The 21088-nt window shown below is 47.4% G+C and overlaps 3 protein-coding genes across 3 annotated transcripts in view; 1 reads left to right on the top strand and 2 right to left on the bottom strand.

The window, feature by feature from the left end:
- LOC124004973 (SR-related and CTD-associated factor 4-like) overlaps nt 1–16237 on the bottom strand; it is a 42040-nt gene extending 25803 nt beyond the window's left edge. Inside the window, exons 1-10 of the mRNA XM_046313775.1 lie at nt 16031–16237; nt 14872–14955; nt 14637–14681; nt 13761–13922; nt 5576–6040; nt 4768–4977; nt 4192–4541; nt 3718–3914; nt 3510–3610; nt 3220–3333 (exon numbers count right to left, since the gene is read on the bottom strand). Of these exons, the coding sequence (XP_046169731.1) occupies nt 3220–3333; nt 3510–3610; nt 3718–3914; nt 4192–4541; nt 4768–4977; nt 5576–6040; nt 13761–13922; nt 14637–14681; nt 14872–14955; nt 16031–16060 (1758 nt within the window). The 5' untranslated portion in view covers nt 16061–16237. The remainder of the gene's footprint in view (nt 1–3219; nt 3334–3509; nt 3611–3717; nt 3915–4191; nt 4542–4767; nt 4978–5575; nt 6041–13760; nt 13923–14636; nt 14682–14871; nt 14956–16030) is intronic.
- Nucleotides 16238–17353: 1116 nt separating this feature from the next.
- Nucleotides 17354–18999, top strand: LOC124006509 (melanocortin-2 receptor accessory protein-like). The gene is made up of 3 exons (XM_046316566.1): nt 17354–17544; nt 17812–17908; nt 18112–18999. The coding sequence occupies exons 1-3, from the start codon at nt 17427–17429 to the stop codon at nt 18170–18172; spliced, it is 276 nt and encodes a 91-aa protein (XP_046172522.1). The 5' UTR covers nt 17354–17426; the 3' UTR covers nt 18173–18999.
- A 423-nt stretch (nt 19000–19422) lies between these two features.
- Nucleotides 19423–21088, bottom strand: part of urb1 (URB1 ribosome biogenesis homolog) — an 80209-nt gene continuing 78543 nt past the window's right edge. The window contains exons 38-39 of the mRNA XM_046313774.1: nt 20172–20822; nt 19423–19839 (exon numbers count right to left, since the gene is read on the bottom strand). Coding sequence (XP_046169730.1) covers nt 19616–19839; nt 20172–20822 — 875 coding nt within the window. The 3' untranslated portion in view covers nt 19423–19615. The remainder of the gene's footprint in view (nt 19840–20171; nt 20823–21088) is intronic.

Raw genomic sequence — 21088 nt, 5'->3', positions numbered from 1 at the left:
GATTTGGAGGTGGAGGGTCCGTCATGGTCTGGGGCGGTGTATCACAGCATCATCGGACTGAGCTTGTCGTCATCGAGGTAAACTGAACACTGTGCGTTACAGGGAAGACATCCTCCTCCCTCATGTGGTACCCTTCCTGCAGGCTCATCCTGACATGACCTTCCAGCATGACAATGCCAACAGCCATACTGCTCGTTCTGTGCGTGATTTCCTGCAAGACAGGAATGCCAGTGTCCTGCCATGTTCAGCGAAGGGGCCGGACCCCAATCCCATTGAGCACGTCTGGGACCTGTTGGATCGGAGGGCTAGGGCCATTCCTCCCAGAAATGTCCGGGAACTTGCAGGTGCCTTGGTGGAAGAGTGGGGTAACATCTCACAGCAAGAACTGGCAAATCTGGTACAGTCCATGAGGAAATTTTATTTTACCTTTATTTAACCAGGTAGGCAAGTTGAGAACAAGTTCTCATTTACAAATGCACTGCAGTACTGAATGCAGCTGGTGACCACACCAGATACAGACTTACTTCTGATTTTGACCCCCCCCCCCTTTGTTCAGGGACACATTATTCCGTGTCTGTTAGTCACATGTCTGTGGAACTTGTTCGGTTTGTCTCAGTCGTTGAATCTTATGTTCATACAAATAATAACAAGTAAAGTTTGCTGAAAATAAGCATGGTTGACTAATAGGACATTTTTTTTTTGCTGAGTTTAGCTGAATGTGGTGGTTTGAGATGAATCCAACGCAAAAAATATATATATATTTAACACAAACTGGCGGGTTTGTATGTTTAAAAGAAAAAGGGTTATTATGCCAATTAGATTTCCGCGGGGAGCGGACATTTACCTTAAGGGGTTAAACCTAACCACACCGCTAACATTATGCCTAACCCAAATGAACACCAAAAACACAAAATGTTTGTTTTCATGCATATTTACAATATCGTCAATTTTGACTTTGTGGTTGTGCTATCTAGTGGATTCCCTACCTTACGGCGCCCCCCCCCCTCCAAACACAAATGGTTAAAACATCTCCTGCTTGTATGATCAACATTTGATTACATGTTTTAGGTGTTGGGGATGGGAGTCTGTAGTTTTACGTGGCTCAGTGCAGCCGGAGGTTACTGAAAACAATTCAGAAAGTAAAACAGGCTGGTGGTGCAATTTCAGGTAAAAACTCAATAAAAACAAGTCTGAAATATTACGAAAATGTCTACGCATTTTAATCACTATTACTAATTATAAATAAATAATATTACATTACTCTGCAATTCGTAATTCCGGAAAGTATTCAGACCCCTTGACTTTTTCCAGTTACGTTACTTATTCTAAAATGAATTCAATTGCCCCCCCCCCCCCCCCCCGAAATCTACACACAATATCCCATAATGACAAAGAAAAAAAAACTATTTTTTTTTGCTACATTATTACAAATAAAACAAAAATATCACATTTAAATAAGTATTCAGACCCTATACTCAGTACTTTGTTGAAGCACCTTTGGCAGTGATTACAGCCTTGAGTCTTCTTGGGTTTGACGCTACAAGCTTGGCACACCTGAAGCAATGCGTACAGGCATAAAACTTGGTATAACTACTAAAGTGAGACTTTATCCTTGTGTTTCTTGGATATTTACATTGAAAAACCACTTCCCTTGTGACCATAACAATGTTTGAGTTGGCTTCCACTACTAGCGAAGAGGATTGTCACCTTCTACTAGTGAGATTCTCATGGGAACAATTGAAGAATGAACATGGTCTCATCTGTGATATTTAGGTTTAATAACCTCTATGGGATCAAAGTCACTCCCGCAGAAAAGGTTGAGCTAAAGTAGAATAATAGCTTAAATTCTTGTTAATGTAACTGTACGGTCCAATTTACAGTAGCTATTACATTGAAAGAATACCATGCTATTGTTTGAGGAGAGTGGACAATTATGAACTTGAAAATGTAGTAATAAACCAATTAGGCACATTTGGGCAGTCTTGATACAACATTTTGGACATACATGCAATGGTTCATTGGATCAGTCTAAAACGTTGCACACACTGCTGCCATCTAGTGGCCAAATCCTAAATTGCACCTGGGCTGGAATAATACATTATGGTCTTTCTCTTGCATCAAGAATATGCATATCCTTGCTTCAGGTCCTGAGCTACAGGCAGTTAGATCTGGGTATGTCATTATAGGAGAAAATTTGAAAAAAGGGGTCCGACCCTTTAGGAGGGTTGTAAAGACTCAGGACAAAAAAATATTACATTTAATTGAGCAATGTAGTTGTCTTAATTGTTACATTCCTTGTTTTAGAAACATTACTAAGCATGCTCATGATTTTTGGTATAATTAATGCGGGAAAAATATTTTACCTGGTAATAAACCTGAATGACCAGTAGAATTTATCTGCCACAGCAGATGGTAGACACTTTTTTATTTATTTTAAGTTTGTATTAGGCCAGCAGAGCAGGCCGGCCATTGCCCTAGCGATGGCCACACCAACAGAAGGGACAACCTTTGGGGTCTGGTAACAATCGCAAATTTTTTTTGAGGGGGTGTGTAGTTGTCCTTTAATTCGCCTAGCAAGAGACTAGCAGCTATTGTTTTTTTTTGTACTGTACAATGTTGGCTACATGTGATGGCAGAGTTTGCAACAACAAAAAATGATACGCAATTGATAAAAATCATCATAATATCATTCTGCCTACTTTACAGTCAACATTTAAAATCAGGAAGGTTTTGGGGGGGGGGGAAATCCTCTAGAAATGTTCATTCAAACACAGCATGATGACTGAAATACGCATCACAAAGACTCAACAACAACAACAAACTTTTTGAATAGCCGGTTTGCATAAAGCACTGCTGTTTGAATAAATCTTGATAATAAAATTTTAAAAACAAATTGTGAGCCAAAAACTAAAAACGTGACCAGCTAACAAAAATATTCCCACTGGTCGGCCTAGCAACCAATAAAAAAACTGTTTGGCACTGCAAAGTCAAATGGTCACAAATGGAAGTGTTTTGGTTGCCGTTTTGAACATGGAACAATCTCCTTAGTGTTTTTTAAAATCTTGCTTTTAAAAAGAGCCAGAGGCCCCATATTTACCAGGTCTACATTGTAAATCAGAATGTTATTTGACAAACTGGCCAGGCCACAAAAAAAACATTTAAAAAAATAATTTATTTTTTAAAAGTTGGTTTAACGTACATAAATAAATCAACAAGTACCTTGATGGCCTTCTGGTTGACCTTGAAGGATCCTCTGCCGAGTTTGTGTAGAGCTCTGTAGGCATCCTGCCTGTGGACCATCACTATGTAGGCACATCCCCGAGGAGGAATCATCTGGAGGGGAGAGGGAACAGGTTGGTATTACCTAAGTTGTTCCTAGGCCATTTTTTCAGGGTGAACCCCCCCAATTAGTTATACAGAGCACTCCCTTGGTTATTCCTGATGGGCCCTGGTCAAAAGTAGTACACTATAACAAAGGGATTAGGGTGCCAGTAAGTATATACACTTACATTAATGGAGTCAATCTGCCCAAACTCCTCTAGTAAACACATGACGTCCTGCCGAGAAGTCTTCTTGTCCAGCTGGCCCACCCACAGAGTCGTGGTGCAAACTACAACAACAACGAGGGAAACATTCAATACAGGGACGTTGTCGAATATAGTAGGGAATAGGGTACCAATCGGGACGCGGATCCTCGTATCATATGACAGTACGTACCACTGAGTGTCTGGCTCTTGATGCTGGGCAGACCTTTCTGTCTACGGTCTTTGTCCTTCTCTCTCTCCTTCCTCTCCTGCGAGCGGGAACGAGGGGAGTTCCAGCGACTCTCCCTGGAACGGGACCCGGAGCGCTGGGAGGAGTGTCGGGGCTTCCGGGAGCGAGAGTTGGACCTGGATCTCTTTCTCCTGGGAGATCTGGAGAGAGATCAAGTGCATTTATAAAAATTAATTTTTTTAAATCGCAACATACTTCACAGTAAAATGAAATAGGTAAAAATAATAATAATAAGGATATAAAAGCAAGAAAGGATTATTCAAATCATGAACTAAAAGCCAAGCTAAAAAAAGGTGGGGACGGGAAGGGTTCTGTTACAGAGGAACTGTTCATCCTAAACAAAACTTTTACAGGTTTTTTTTTAAAGTGTCCTCAACAAAAAACCAACTAATATCAACCATGGTTCCAGCTTCTTACCGAGAGCCAGACCTGGAGCGTGACCTCCTGCTGTGGCCGCGCTGCCTCCCCTCCCTCCCATCCCTCCTCCCAGACGGATCTTCTCTCTCTCTGGGGTTTCCCTGGTCCTGGTTCTGCTGGGCAGTGTGCTGGCTCTGGTTGTAGCCCTTGTTCAGACCAGGGTATCCTTCACCAGGTGTCTGCTGCCTCCCAGGCTGGCCCATCATATGACCCTGAAATTGCAGCTCCATGTTGGGCGGCGTCTGACCAGGAAACTGGCCACCGTAAACGTTTCCCGGAACAAGGGAATCCAATTCCTCTTTCTTCACTTCTTCTGGTTCGTCGTCGTAATCAAACCGGTCCAGGAGTTTCTGAAGACAGAACCCGCCATAACAACCACAACACCCTGATTTAACGACACATCCATAACCAATCACACTAGAGTTGACTTAATATCCGTGACCGACCACCCATTTCAAGGAGGCTTTATGAAAACCACGGAAATGCTGTCCTGTTAGATTAGGCCTCCTAAAAAAAAAATGTTTTTTTAAAAGGTCTGTTGGTCAGAAATTTGCTTTGCGTACAATAATGAATTACCTTAGCTAGCGAGTTATTCTGCTCTGCAGGATGTGTGTGGTGTGTGTTGAACAGTGGACGGTGTGTGTTATGCTGGCCTTGGACCCTCTGCGAGTGGGTCTGGTCAGACACGGTGCTGGGAACTGTAGTTTGAGTCTCGTCCGCCATGGTGTTGGGAACCAGAGTGGTGGTCTGCTGCCCTGACTGGAACCTCAGAAGCATCTTCTGAAGCTGGACACAGACAGGGGGGGATAACAGCCAAATTACACACAATCCTTCAAATCAGTTGCTACCAGCAAGAGAACATCATGTATTTATCCTCTACTAGCCTGGTATAAAAACGTATTTTCAGTAGAACTACATTGTTCACAGTAAACAGACAAAGGAGTCATGGATGATTGTAGTGTAGAACAAACACTGAAGAGAAAAACTAGAGACGTGTTCATTTTTATTTCCTGTCCCAGTCATGTTCTGGGGTGTATTTTTGTAATTATTTTTTTAAATCTTTATTTAACTAGGCAAGTCAGTTAAGAACAAGTTCTTATTTTCAATGACGCCCTAGGAACAGTGGGTTAAATGCCTAATTCAGGGGCAGAATGACAGATTTGTACCTTGTCAGCTCGGGGGTTTGAACTTGCAACCTTCCGGTTACTAGTCCAACACTCTAACCACTAGTCCTACCCTGCCGTATGAGATAGTACTGTGTAATAGTGTAGCTGTAGTATAAACGGGAGTAGAACATCTGACCATGGCAAAATGACAGGTAACATCTTTGTTAGGGAATTAGAATCTCTATGGGAACACTTTCATTTCTATTGCTCTCACTCACCTCGTGTCCCTGTCCAGACTGGAAGAGCTGGGCCACAGCCGCCAGAGCCTCAGGGTTCCGAAGCTGTGGTGGGAGGTGGGGCAGGGCTGCTGCTATGGAGACAGGGGGCTGGGCTGCTGCTGCTATGGAGACAGGGGGCTGGTGCTGGGCTGCTGCTATGGAGACAGGGAGCTGGACTGCAGCAATAGAGGCACTGGAGACTGTGGGCTGGGCCTGGGCTGCTGCAACGAAGGCACTAGAGACTGGGGGCTGGGCTGCTGCTATGGAGACTGTGGGCTGGGCTGCTGCGATGGAGACTGTGGGCTGGGCTGCTGCTATGGAGACTGGGGGCTGGGCCTGGAGGTCCTCCTGGGGGGAGGGAGCAAGGACCAAAGAGCCAGTAGCCATGTCCAACAGGGGCTGGACAACATCCATCTCAAACACAGCGTTCTTCTGCCACAGGTTGAGAACACGGATGATCTTACTCTGCGTAAAGAGAGAGAGAAAGAGAGGGGATAAGAACCCACAATGAGAGGAGTTTACAGTTACGCTTTAGGTTGTCCGGTTGAGTTGATCAGAAACCAGCGCAATTAGTCGACCTCCACCCATACCTGGCCCAATAGTAATTAGTCGACCTCCACCCACACCTGGCCCAACAGTAATTAGTCGACTACCCCCCCCACACCTGGCCCAATAGTAATTAGTAGACTACCCCCCCCACACCTGGCCCAATAGCAATTAGTCGACCACCACCCACACCTGGCCCAATAGTAATTAGTCGACCACCACCCACACCTGGCCCAATAGTAATTAGTCGACCACCACCCACACCTGGCCCAATAGTAATTAGTCGACCACCACCCACACCTGGCCCAATAGTAATTATTCGACCACCACCCACACCTGCCCCAATAGCAATTAGTCGACTACCCCCCCCACACCTGCCCCAATAGTAATTAGTCGACACCCCCCTACACCTGCCCCAATAGTAATTAGTCGACCCCCCCACACCTGCCCCAATAGTAATTAGTCGACCTCCACCCACACCTGGCCCAACAGTAATTAGTCGACTACCCCCCACACCTGGCCCAACAGTAATTAGTCGACTACCCCCCCCACACCTGGCCCAATAGTAATTAGTAGACTACCCCCCCACACACCTGGCCCAATAGTAATTAGTCGACCACCACCCACACACCTGGCCCAATAGTAATTAGTCGACCACCACCCACACCTGCCCCAATAGCAATTAGTCGACTACCCCCCCCCACACCTGGCCCAACAGTAATTAGTCGACTACCCCCCACACCTGGCCCAACAGTAATTAGTCGACTACCCCCCCACACCTGGACCAATAGTAATTAGTAGACTATCCCCCCCCACACCTGGCCCAATAGTAATTAGTACCACCACCCACACCTGGCCCACCCCCACACACCTGGCCCAATAGTAATTAGTCGACCACCACCCACACCTGGCCCAATAGTAATTAGTCGACCACCACCTACACCTGGCCCAATAGTAATTATTCAACCACCACCCACACCTGGCCCAATAGCAATTAGTCGACCACCACCCACACCTGGCCCAATAGCAATTAGTCGACTACCCCCCGACACCTGCCCCAATAGTAATTAGTCGACTACCCCCCACACCTGCCCCAATAGCAATTAGCCGACCCCCCCCCACACCTGCCCCAATAGCAATTAGCCGACCCCCCCCCCCCACACCTGCCCCAATAGCAATTAGCCGACCCCCCCACACCTGCCCCAATAGTAATTAGTCGACCCCCCCCCACACCTGCCCCAATAGTAATTAGTCGACCCCCCCACACCTGCCCCAATAGTAATTAGTCGACCCCCCCACACCTGCCCCAATAGTAATTAGTCGTACCCCCCCACACCTGCCCCAATAGTAATTAATAGTAATTAGTCGACCCCCACCCACACCTGCCCCAATAGTAATTAGTCGACCACCACCCACACCTGCCCCAATAGTAATTAGTCGACCCCCCCCACACCTGCCCCAATAGTAATTAGTCGCCCCAATAGTAATTAGTCCCCCCCCCCCACACCTGCCCCAATAGTAATTAGTCGACCCCCCACCTGCCCCACCCTGCCCCAATAGTAATTAGTCGACCCCCCCACACCTGCCCCAATAGTAATTAGTCGACCCCCCACCTGCCCCACACCTGCCCCAATAGTAATTAGTCGACCCCCCCACACCTGCCCCAATAGTAATTAGTCGACCCCCACCCCCCCACACCTGCCCCAATAGTAATTAGTCGACCCCCCCACACCTGCCCCAATAGTAATTAGTCGACCCCCCCCCACACCTGCCCCAATAGTAATTAGTCGACCCCCCCCCACCTGCCCCAATAGTAATTAGTCGACCCCCCACACCTGCCCCAATAGTAATTAGTCGCCCCCCCCCCCACACCTGCCCCAATAGTAATTAGTCGACCCCCCCACACCTGCCCCAATAGTAATTAGTCGACCCCCACCCCCCACACCTGCCCCAATAGTAATTAGTCGACCCCCCCCCACACCTGCCCCAATAGTAATTAGTCGACCCCCCACACCTGCCCCAATAGTAATTAGTCGACCCCCCCACACCTGCCCCAATAGTAATTAGTCGACCCCCCCACACCTGCCCCAATAGTAATTAGTCGACCCCCCCCCCACACCTGCCCCAATAGTAATTAGTCGACCCCCCACACCCTGGCCCAATAGTAATTAGTCGACCCCCCCACACCTGCCCCAATAGTAATTAGTCGACCCCCCCCACACCTGCCCAATAGTAATTAGTCGACCCCCCCACACCTGCCCCAATAGTAATTAGTCGACCCCCCCACACCTGCCCCAATAGTAATTAGTCGACCCCCCCACACCTGGCCCAATAGTAATTAGTCGACTACCACCCACACCTGGCCCAATAGTAATTAGTCGACTACCACCCACACCTGGCCCAATAGTAATTAGTCGACTATTACCCACACCTGGCCCAATAGTAATTAGTCGACCACCACCCACACCTGGCCCAATAGTAATTAGTCGACCACCACCCACACCTGGCCCAATAGTAATTAGTCGACTACCACCCACACCTGGCCCAATAGTAATTAGTCGACTACTACCCACACCAAGTATGGAGCGAGCATGATGCTGGTGAATTTGCATGTTTCCATGTAAGTGGCCATGATGAGTAAAACATCTTATCCTAATTATTTGACACATCCATTTTTGAATCTTTCACCCGTTTCATATTACCAGCTATGGAGTCATGGCGTAGACTATTTACTGTGTGTTGAGTGGCGTAGACTATTTACTGTGTGTTGACCATTTACTGTGTGTTGAGTGGCGTAGACTATTTACTGTGTGTTGAGTGGCGTACAGTAGACCATTTACTGTGTGTTGAGTGGCGTAGACTATTTACTGTGTGTTGATTGGCGTACAGTAGACTATTTACTGTGTGTTGAGTGGCGTACAGTAGACTATTTACTGTGTGTTGATTGGCGTACAGTAGACTATTTACTGTGTGTTGAGTGGCGTACAGTAGACCATTTACTGTGTGTTGATTGGCGTACAGTAGACCATTTACTGTGTGTTGATTGGCGTACAGTAGACTATTTACTGTGTGTTGATTGGCGTTACAGTAGACTATTTACTGTGTGTTGATTGGCTTACAGTAGACTATTTACTGTGTGTTGATTGGCGTACAGTAGACTATTTACTGTGTGTTGATTGGCTTACAGTAGACTATTTACTGTGTGTTGATTGGCGACTGAACAGGAAGTGTTGACTAGCTTTATAAAAAAAAAAAGTGTCAAACCGACTGTATAAAGTCTCTCTTATATCCCTTTGCTATTCGTTAATCATTACCATGTGGTTATATGTCCATAGTATCACATCAGGACAGTAAACCAAAGGATTTCCCAGGTTTCCTTTCCAAGAACGTCAGGGCCTCGCGGGACAGCGATGCTAAGACGCTAAATTCAGTGACTCTCGTTAGTCAGTGTAACTTGACAAATGGCATCTGTGAGAGTTGTTCATTTGACTCCCTAATTTTTGCGTAGGCTACAGATAGACCGAGGCTTTTTGGAGATTATTCTGAAAACATTTGATGAAGTTGGAGACTCATTCTGGTCCAAAATATGGTCGTTAGGGACCTCAAGGAATCCAGGCATTAAAATGGAATATTGACCTCAGCAGGGAATCAACTAAATGTATTGGGGGGAAAAAATAATTTCACCAAGTGAACAGAATGCATCAGTGATTCGTATTTCCTGCAACTTCCTGAAGAGGCAAAGAGAACACGCGTCCGTGTGTGTGCAGTGCGTGTGACTACCTCTTTGCGTAGCCATTAGCGACGATGCTAATGAAAACAGTCTTCTGGTAGGTAGAAAGGCTTTCCCAAAAACCTTCTCAATTAAATGTTAAGTACAAAGTGGACTACACTTACCTGGCAGAAAGATATCATGATTATTTGAATCAAGTGGGTATTTGTTTTGCAAACTCTACCATATCATGTTCACTACAAAAACACCACTACACAGCCTCTTGCTAGGTGTGTATTTGAATTAAAGAGTAACTACCAGACCTCAAAAGTGGTCTTTTGATGTGGTTTAAACAACAACTTTGCATGTTATATGAAAAAGGTTAACTTTGCGAGTAAACATCTGGGGAAAAAAATGAAACTTGGGCAAACTAAACCTTTAATTTATTTTTCAAGATAATGTAGGCTATTTGATTCATTTTTGTTTCAATAAAATACAGAATTTGAAGAACAAACATTGTGGCAATTGTTATCTTGCAGAAAAACAAGACTAATATCAGGAGGTATTACTGTTCTTACTCTTCCTGATCATATAGACCTAGGTGATATCCAAAACTAGCAAAAACACTGAATTCATACATTCAGTCGTACAAAAAAAAAACAACGTAAAGTCGTGTCTTTCTACACAATACGACAACACATTTCTCCAACCGGTAAACTCAATAAAAGTATTCAATTATTATACCAGAGGCCACCGGAGCAGAGCTCCTTCAGCAAAGCCCCGTCGGCCCGGAGACGCCTGGCTGGCTATGTTTTTTTTAGTAGGCATTGCCTACGACACGAAGCCTCCAATATCACGAGCAAAGAGGTCAGTCACTAAATCAGCAATAAAGGCTATCAAGGTAAGTTAGAGCAACGTGTATGTGTGTAAACTATATAAGGAGCACTGTCCTGTTATGACGAAAATAATATTGTCCAACCCATCGGGTATCTCACTGCACCCTCATACGCCATATCTTGAAATACGCAGACAGACAAATTAAAAGTAAGTTTACATTGTAATACTTCTGACAGCAGTCTTCCTAACTCTCTCTGTCCGTAACGTTTGGACTTCACAACATTTCCCAGAAAGCCTGAATTATTAAGTCATCAGTAGTTTTACACTTTAGACTTGACTCTGCCGTTGTGCTGTAGAATTTGTCCATTTTGTTTCTAGTATAATACGTCCTATACGCTGTCATGTTCAACATTCCCTCTATCTTACACGCGGCTAAGTGAACACGACCACCCGCGCGCGGCTAAGTGAACACGACCACCCGCGCGCGGCTAAGTGAACACGACCACCCGCGCGCGGCTAAGTGAACACGCCCACCCGCGCGCGGCTAAGTGAACACGCCACCCGCGCGCGGCTAAGTGAACACGCCCACCCGCCCGCGGCTAAGTGAACACGCCCACCCGCCCGCGGCTAAGTGAACACGCCCACCCGCCCCGCGCGGCTAAGTGAACACGCCCACCCGCCCGCGGCTAAGTGAACACGCCCACCCGCCCGCGGCTAAGTGAACACGCCCACCCGCCCGCGGCTAAGTGAACACGCCCACCCGCCCGCGGCTAAGTGAACACGCCCACCCGCCCGCGGCTAAGTGAACACGCCCACCCGCCCGCGGCTAAGTGAACACGCCCACCCGCCCGCGGCTAAGTGAACACGCCCACCCGCCCGCGGCTAAGTGAACACGCCCACCCGCCCGCGGCTAAGTGAACACGCCCACCCGCCCGCGACTAACGGAACACGCCACCCGCCCGCGACTAACGGAACACGCCCACCCGCCCGCGACTAACGGAACACGCCACCCGCCCGCGACTAACGGAACACGCCCGCGACTAACGGAACACGCCCGCGACTAACGGAACACGCCCGCGACTAACGGAACACGCCCGCGACTAACGGAACACGCCCGCGACTAACGGAACACGCCCGCGACTAACGGAACACGCCCGCGACTAACGGAACACGCCCGCGACTAACGGAACACGCCCGCGACTAACGGAACACGCCCGCGACTAACGGAACACGCCCGCGACTAACGGAACACGCCCGCGACTAACGGAACACGCCCGCGACTAACGGAACACGCCCGCCCGCCCGCGACTAACGGAACACACCCGCCCGCCCGCGACTAACGGAACACGCCCGCCCGCGACTAACGGAACACCCGCCCGCCCGCGACTAACGGAACACACCCGCCCGCCCGACTAACGGAACACACCCGCCCGCCCGCGACTAACGGAACACACCCGCCCGCCCGCGACTAACGGAACACACCCGCCCGCCCGCGACTAACGGAACACACCCGCCCGCCCGCGACTAACGGAACACACCCGCCCGCCCGCGACTAACGGAACACACCCGCCCGCCCGCGACTAACGGAACACACCCGCCCGCCCGCGACTAACGGAACACACCCGCCCGCCCGCGACTAACGGAACACACCCGCCCGCCCGCGACTAACGGAACACACCCGCCCGCCCGCGACTAACGGAACACACCCGCCCGCCCGCGACTAACGGAACACACCCGCCCGCGACTAACGGAACACACCCGCGACTAACGGAACACGCCCGCCCGCCCGCGACTAACGGAACACGCCCACCCGCCCGCGACTAACGGAACACGCCCACCCGCCCGCGACTAACGGAACACGCCCACCCGCCCGCGACTAACGGAACACGCCCACCCGCCCGCGACTAACGGAACACGCCCGCGACTAACGGAACACACCCAACCGCCCGCGACTAAGTGAACACGCCCACCCGCCCGCGACTAACGGAACACGCCCACCCGCCCGCGACTAACGGAACACGCCCACCCGCCCGCGACTAACGGAACACGCCCACCCGCCCGCGACTAACGGAACACGCCCACCCGCCCGCGACTAACGGAACACGCCCGCGACTAACGGAACACGCCCGCGGACACGCCCGCGACTAACGGAACGGAACACGCCCGCGACTAACGGAACACGCCCGCGACTAACGGAACACGCCCGCGACTAACGGAACACACCCGCGACTAACGGAACACACCCGCGACTAACGGAACACACCCGCCCGCCCGCGACTAACGGAACACACCCGCCCGCCCGCGACTAACGGAACACACCCGCCCGCCCGCGACTAACGGAACACACCCGCCCGCCCGCGACTAACGGAACACACCCGCCCGCCCGCGACTAACGGAACACACCCGCCCGCCCGCGACTAACGGAACACACCCGCCCGCCCGCGACTAACGGAACACGCCCGCGACTAACGGAACACACCCGCGACTAACGGAACACACCCGCGACTAACGGAACACACCCGCCCGCCCGCGACTAACGGAACACACCCGCCCGCCCGCGACTAACGGAACACACCCGCCCGCCCGCGACTAACGGAACACACCCGCCCGCCCGCGACTAACGGAACACACCCGCCCGCGACTAACGGAACACACCCACCCGCCCGCGACTAACGGAACACACCCACCCGCCCGCGACTAACTGAACACACCCACCCGCCCGCGACTAACTGAACACACCCACCCGCCCGCGACTAACGGAACACACCCACCCGCCCGCGACTAACGGAACACACCCACCCGCCCGCGACTAACGGAACACACCCACCCGCCCGCGACTAACGGAACACACCCACCCGCCCGCGACTAACGGAACACACCCACCCGCCCGCGACTAACTGAACACACCCACCCGCGACTAACTGAACACAACCACCCGCGACTAACTGAACACAACCACCCACCCACGCGCCCACCCACCCACGCGCCCACGCTCGCACGACTAACTGAACACCACCCAACAACTGTGCATTGATAACATGGTGCAACACCCCCCCCCCCCCCCCCAAAAAAACAGCTACAGTAGTAACCTACCTTGTCATCGTGTGGACAGAGGTAGAGGTTCTGGAATGTCGGGGTGAAGTTCTTTTGGAACCTTGGTCCATAGACGTCCTTGTCCACTCCAAACTGGTGTCGTGACTGTCGGACAATAGAATCCACCACGTATAGGCCAGGAACCTTCAGCTCTGGCTTACACTGGAGGAACAAGGCTCAGATGTTATCATCATCATTGGTATTTCTACCTTTATCACTGGTCTACAAATTACAATAAGGGTCAGAACCTTAAATGTTTTATAACCATTTTATAAAAAGGGTAAAAACTTTAGTTTTTATTAAATGGTTTCCAGGGCTAAAGCCTTCCGCATGCCTCAGTTCGGCTGATAGGCAAAACGAACGAGCGTGCTGGCATAATCACTTGGGGAAGAAAAAAAAAGCAGCAATAGTACCGTTTGTCCATCTTGAGATGCCGTAGCCAGTACACTTCTTCAAAATAGTCAGAATTAATCTAAGACACCTCAAAATATAAGTAATTGGTTTACATTTTTTGCAGAGATCTTATTCACAAGGTTTTACACCCAACTATGTTTTGTGCAGTATTTCAAGTGAATAAATTTTAATGAAATGTATCTCATTTGAATGACAAAAATACAATTTTAGAATCCCCAGTGTCGACAAATCACTGATGAAGGGACATCAGGCTTTCCGAGAAAGAGAGAGAGAAAAAAATGTGTGCACGAGCAGCCGAAATATTAACTTTGCCAAAGACTAAAACAAATTAAAAACGTCACAAAATATGCACAAACTGCTCCGGATGGGCAACATGCGGACGACTTTAGGCTACTGACTTTGTCCGAAAGCAAAGCGACCCACTCTTGATAATAGTTCCATGGTTGTTTTCCCATGACTTACCTTCTTGATAAACTTCTCCACAATCTGGACGACATGCTTGTATAGCTGAGAGGCAAGATGAAATGTGTCACGTTGTGAATTTAGACATGGTCACATTTTAGCATAAGAAAAATATCTTCACCCATATTTTATTTTCCAATGAGACACTCAACTTATCAGATAACAGGACAGTGCTCCTTCTACAGTATACACAGTTTACACACATGCACGTTGCTCTAATGTTGGCCTAACTTACCTTGATAGCCTTTATTGCTGATTTAGTGACTGACATCATCTTTGCTCGTGATATTGGAGGCTTCATGTCAATCATGGCGAATAACTATAGTTAGAGGGAAAACGAATAATACCTTTAGTTAGCACCTGAACGAGGTGCTAACTAATCTCATCCAAACCACATAAAATCATCCAAAACTCACATTTGTGTTTTATATTATAACCACAGTTACACCAAAGTTTAGAGAGTAAGGGTAGACAGATAATCATTGGAGAAAAACAAACAAACACTGGATGCATCTACAATTAACACGTGGTGTATATACAGGCAAATGGCAAACATACACAACGTGGGGAATGATGAGAAGTGATGCTGCCCATGTTTTGAATTATGCTAAATAAAGTAACAGTTGACGGGGATATAAATGGCTGGTGTAGTCATCTACAAGAGGAAAAACAGCTAGCTACCACACAACACTTTAGTTATATTAACGAATAGTTTATTTTAGACAAATAACTTTGTACATAAAAACAACTGGGAAACTAACGTTACCAAGCTTGTAATTACATAACCTGAGTAGCATTTCCTTTTAAACAAAACCACCATCTAGCAGCTAGTTAGCTACTGTAACCAACTAGTTATTTAACTCAATGGGGAACCATTGGTTTATGTATTATTACAGGCCGACACAAATCAAGCCAACAAAACAATAATCTGGCCGTGCAATAAAGTTCACATTATCAGCTGTTTCTGTCATGGTCTGTGCATTAATTACGAGAGACCAGTAATAACACTCAAAGACTGATGATCCATCTTAGGTTAACAAACATATTTTTTTTAAAGTTGGCCATCTAGCATGATAGCTTTTAGTTAGCTACCGTTAGCTGCGTAGCCATGTTGTTGATTAGAAAGGTCACAAGCGGGTAGCATCTAACCTACGTCTGACTCGCTATTAAATTAATATATTGTCCTTCTGGTGGGCTAGATCATTTTTAGTAACATGGAAAACAGTTGGCTCAATTGGGACATCTTTGGCCAGATAACTAGCGAACTACATCGACATTTGGTTAGCCAGTAGAGATATATCTGCCTCTGGGTGAGCTAGCTAAGTTAGCAATGTAGTTAGCTAACCAAAACAAAACAAAAAACGACTGCTACAAAAAACAGCTTCATGTTTTACCTCCAAGTTGAAAGCGTTGACGGAATCCATACTTTACTTAAAATGTGTTGATGTGCCGATCAATTATCCTTATAAGTGAGTAATGCGTGGTGATTTAGCTAGCTAGCTAGCCGTGTTTATATGTTCGTAGCAAACATCAGCTCTCGTTGCTAACCCGCTTGTCGATAACAAGGTATGACCAAACCAAGATAGAGCCGGTCGTTTCCAACGGGAACCAATGGCAGAGCCAAGCAAGGTATGTGGTCAGAGCCATTCACAAGCTAGTGGAGATCCTATTGGCCCGTTCTAGCATATATTTGCATATTTCCGTTAGGGAACGCCTACTTTATGAAGTGCGCGTGTGCAATAACTCAATTCGCCCCTGCACTCTTAATTTAACAACGCCATTTAAAAAAATAATAACTTTGGCAAAGGGTAAAGTCTACAACACGCAGTCCACTATGTTATATATCTTCCTTTATGAAACAGAAAACTGTATGGAGATCAAATGTTTCATCGATGAGAAAATGTGCAGATTTTCGGGCATAAATTCATTTCGCTCCATTCTCCCACTGGGCTTCCGCTCATCACCATATTTGGTAGTGAGTGGAAAAGCTTACCGGATGCTTCACATTTATACATCGGATGAAATATCTGGTGCATTGTTCTATCTGTGGCCAAAACGTTTACGAGGGAAAAACACATTGGAACGCATAACCAATTTCTCGCGAGAGACCAGAAGAGGCCAGGACAGGATTGCTGCAAAGACACCCCACAGATGTGAATCAGAACAATATTCAAGAGTTTATCACAAATTGAGAATGGTGATGATAATTTATAGTAACTCAATTCTACTAATCATAAAGATCGATGTGGATTACAAGGGCAGCCGACAACACAAGAAAGCTGTACAAAGGAAATTAGAAAATTGCGTGACACATCAACTACAGTACATTGTATTTCTATGACCCACCCATATTTTTACTTTTTATGAAAAATTGAGATCTATACATAAGTCCTTTATTTAAAAAAAAGTTGTTTTATCATGATCTTGGTTTGAGAGAGAGACAGAGAGAGACAGTCCGAGAAACTGGGCGAGAGAGAGACAGGGCAGGAGAGAGACAGGGAAGGAGAGACAGGGCAGGAGAGAGAGAGCGACAGGGCAGGAGAGAGAGAGCGACAGGGAAGGAGAGACAGGGCAGGAGAGAGAGAGCGACAGGGCAGGAGAGAGAGAGCGACAGGGCAGGAGAGAGAGAGCGACAGGGCAGGAGAGAGAGAGAGACAGGGCAGGAGAGAGAGACAGGGCAGGAGAGAGAGACAGGGAAGGAGAGAAGGCAGGAGAGAGACAGGGCAGGAGAGAGAAAGAGAGGGGGAGAGGGAGAGCACAAGAGGAAAAGGCATTCCTACATGACTGACCATGAGAATGATAAACTCCACTAACTCTTCACAGGATTCATGGAGATACGAGTGGGAATATTACTACGATTACCTAGACCCAATACCAGTGGACGAGAGCAAACTGAAATATAACAAGTGTGAGTATTGAAAAGGCTCCTTTACCATCATCTCTGTGTATCCCAAATGGCACCCTATTCCCTATATAGGGAATAGGGTGCCAGCCCTGGTCTAAAGTAGTGCACTATATAGGGAATAGGGTGCCAGCCCTGGTCTAAAATAGTGCACTAAATAGGGAATAGGGTGCCAGCCCTGGTCTAAAGTAGTGCACTAAATAGGGAATAGGATACCTTTTAGAACAAAGACTTGCAGCGATACTAAGATTGTCCCTCTTTTCCCTCCTTCAGACTTGATAGTGATCGTATTCTGGATCAGTCTGGCTGCTTTTGTGGGATCCCTGTTTGTCATTTTGACTTTCATGTCCCGTTCAGTCAGTCTACCCAAGTAAGTCGCTCCTTTCAGTCTCATACAGCCTGACTACAATGTATATAAGGTCATGTTTTACAGACAGATTAGTATTTATGAGGCTTTGAATCTGAAAGGCTGATAAAAAGATAAATTGCTCGGACTCGCTGATGAGAAAAACAAAAAGAGTTTCCCACTTGCACCTGTTTAATGTAAAATGTATTGTATTTTTTTCTGTGCAGAGCTCATAGTTCCAAAACGGCCAAGACATCATGGAGGAACCCTAGATCAAATTCTGCTTGATGGAGAATACTTGATATGTTTTCTGCTTGATCCCCAAACCCCTCTGCAAAACACACACACACACACACACACACACACACACACACACACACACACACACACACACACACACACACACACACACACACACACACACACACACACACACACACACACACACACACACACGTTGAGAGCACAAGGCAGCCAGTGCAGAGCCCAAAGAGCAATTTTTAGGGGTTAAGTGCCTCAATTAAGGACACACTTCCAGGATATGGCATTTGGAAGAACACTGCTGTGGTCTGATGGAACATGTCTCAACTATTCAGATCATAAAACATCTGTGTGGAACATCGACTTACCTGCAATGTAATGGCCTGGTTACAAAGTGGGATTTCCATGTTTCTATTCAAATCCAAGACGACACCAAAATAGTTTTACAACATTTTATAAAAGAACGAAGTGAATGTTTTGAACAGCAAAAAAAAATATGAAATTCATGATTTACAAAATACACAACTTCTTTTAGAAAATGTAGATGCAAAATAACAGAGGCTTCCATTTTATGATTAAACAGCGTTTTCTAATGTGTACAAGTATGCATACTGTACCCTGACTTGAGATTCTCAGAAAGTGTCCTCTCTCACTAGACGTTAATTGATGATTTGCACAAAAGTCGTGAGTTGTGTACACTTGTCTCAACTCTGAATCTACAGTATGGAACTGCTCTCTATTCCCAACACACACACACACACACACACACACACACACACACACACACACACACACACACACACACACACACACACACACACACACACACACACACACACACACACACACACACACACACACACACACACACACACACACAGAGTATAGCAAACATTAGGAACACCTTCCTAACATAGAGTTTCTACACCCCCCCTGCCCCCAGAACAGCCTCAATTCATCAGGGACATAGACTCTACAAGGTGTCTAAAGCGTTCCACAGGGATGCTGGCCCATGTTGACTCCAATGCTTCCCACAGTTGTGTCAACTTGGCTGGATGTCCTTCAGGTGGTGGACCGTTCTTGATACACAGGAAACTGTTGAGCATGAAAAAACCCAGCAGCGTTGCAGTTCTTAACACAAACCGGTGCACCTGGCACCTACTACCATACCCCGTTCAAAGGAACTTAAATATGTTGTCTTGCCCATTCACCATCAATGGCACACATACACAATGCTTCTTTAACCTGTCTCCTCCTCTTCATCTACACTGATTGAAGTGGATTTAACAGGTGCCACCCAATAAGGGATCATATCTTTCACCTGGTCAGTCTATGTCATGGAAAGAGCAGGTGTTCTTAATGTTTTGTACACTCAGTGTAGTTCACTACTTTTTGACCAGAGACCACGGGCCCTGGTTAAGAAATAGCATACTCAATAGGGTGTAATGTAATGCCACAGCTATTTAACCCCTATGGTGCAACAGTAGACTGCAGTCCTGAGAGGAGGTCACTACAGATGGTTCTGAGGTGTTCTGTTTGTGTCTGGGAACGTCGTTTGGACTTCTTCTTCTGGTCCTTGGTTCCTGTAGAGCCCTGGATCTCATTCGCCAACCTGACATGGTTCAGGAACAGCTCTGGGCTCTTCGCTCCGCTCCACATCTCATGGATGTACAGAGACAGCAACATCAGACCTTCTGAAGGAGGAGATCAAGATAAACAACAACAACAACGACGACAACCACAACAACAACAACCACAACAACAACAACCACAACAACAACAACGACGACGACAATAACAACAACAACAACGACGACAACAACAACGTATGAGACGTGTCATTTCCTTCCGTTTCCAAGCAACGCAAGAGACGCAACTAGTTTCAATGTAAAACTTTTTTTTCCTGGGAATTTGTAGCTATATCTGATGTTTGTTTTTTGTTTTTTACAAATCACTGCAATCTCCCCTGTTACGATACAATAAATATTGAAGATAAAGTTTATCTGAATCGGTCATCTCTTCTTACCCTTTGTGGTCTGGTCATCACATGTTGTTCCTAGGGAGCATGCTGTGAGCACGGCCCTGTGCAGGTCACTCTCAGTGCAGCCTCTGAACTCCAGGAGCTGGATCATAATGTTGGTGAACAGCTGGACGCGTTCTACCCTGGAAGAGATCTGGGTCTGGGGCTGGGCCTGGGCCTGGGGCTGGGCCTGGGTCTGGGGCTCACAGGCCTGGTGATATAGACGGAGCAGGTCCACTCTCACAGCAGGGTCAGCCAGCACCAGGTCCACTATGAATCTATGAGACAGGACAGTCTTCTGGAACCAGCGAAGGAAGTGGACTGTCCTTTTGTCCTCGTAGGTAGAGGCTCCCTCTACCAAGGAGTTCAGGAACCACCTGGTGAGAAGATGGGCTGTGGTGTTAGCCAGGGGGGTGGAGGTGGGAGTATGGGCGTCAGAGGAGGGAAGTGGGCTGGCGGGGGAAGAGGGGGGACAGGCAAGAGAGACAGGCTCCCAGTGGGTAAAGATATTCCTGAGGTGAGGAATACACTTCTCCAACAGAGTCTTCTCCTCCTCTCGTCTCTCTACCTCTCCTTCCTCCTCCTGTTCCTTTGGTCGGGAGTGAGAACGGGCCTGGACAGAGGAGCTTCTCCCTCTGCCTTTCTCCCTGCCCGACCCTGAGGACGTACAGAAACACAAACAGACATGTTGATTCTGCGGTCATAGACGAGGACGAGGGGTGAATAATGCCAAGCTAAAACCAATACAGAGATTTGTCAAGGCAAGGCTTGGCTGAAACATGGCTTAAGCCTGATGAATTTACTGTGTTAAATGAGGCCTCACCTCCTGGCTACACTAGTGACCATATCCCCCCGTGCATCCCGCAAAGGCGGAGGTGTTGCTAACATTTACGATAGCAAATTTCAATTTACAAAAAAAAAAA

The sequence above is a fragment of the Oncorhynchus gorbuscha genome, linkage group LG19 (assembly GCF_021184085.1).
Source record: "Oncorhynchus gorbuscha isolate QuinsamMale2020 ecotype Even-year linkage group LG19, OgorEven_v1.0, whole genome shotgun sequence".
Lineage (NCBI taxonomy): Eukaryota > Metazoa > Chordata > Actinopteri > Salmoniformes > Salmonidae > Oncorhynchus > Oncorhynchus gorbuscha.
The sequence above is the reverse complement of the archived record's forward strand: the minus strand, read 5'-3'. Positions and strand labels throughout refer to the sequence as shown.

Excerpts from the sequence above, each read along its gene's own strand:
- LOC124006509 (XM_046316566.1), top strand. The coding sequence starts at position 17,427 with ATGAGAATGATAAACTCCACTAACTCTTCACAGGATTCATGGAGATAC. Across the intron at positions 17,545-17,811 it reads CAAACTGAAATATAACAAGT|ACTTGATAGTGATCGTATTC; the intron begins GTGAGTATTGAA and ends TCCCTCCTTCAG. Across the intron at positions 17,909-18,111 it reads CGTTCAGTCAGTCTACCCAA|AGCTCATAGTTCCAAAACGG; the intron begins GTAAGTCGCTCC and ends TTTTCTGTGCAG.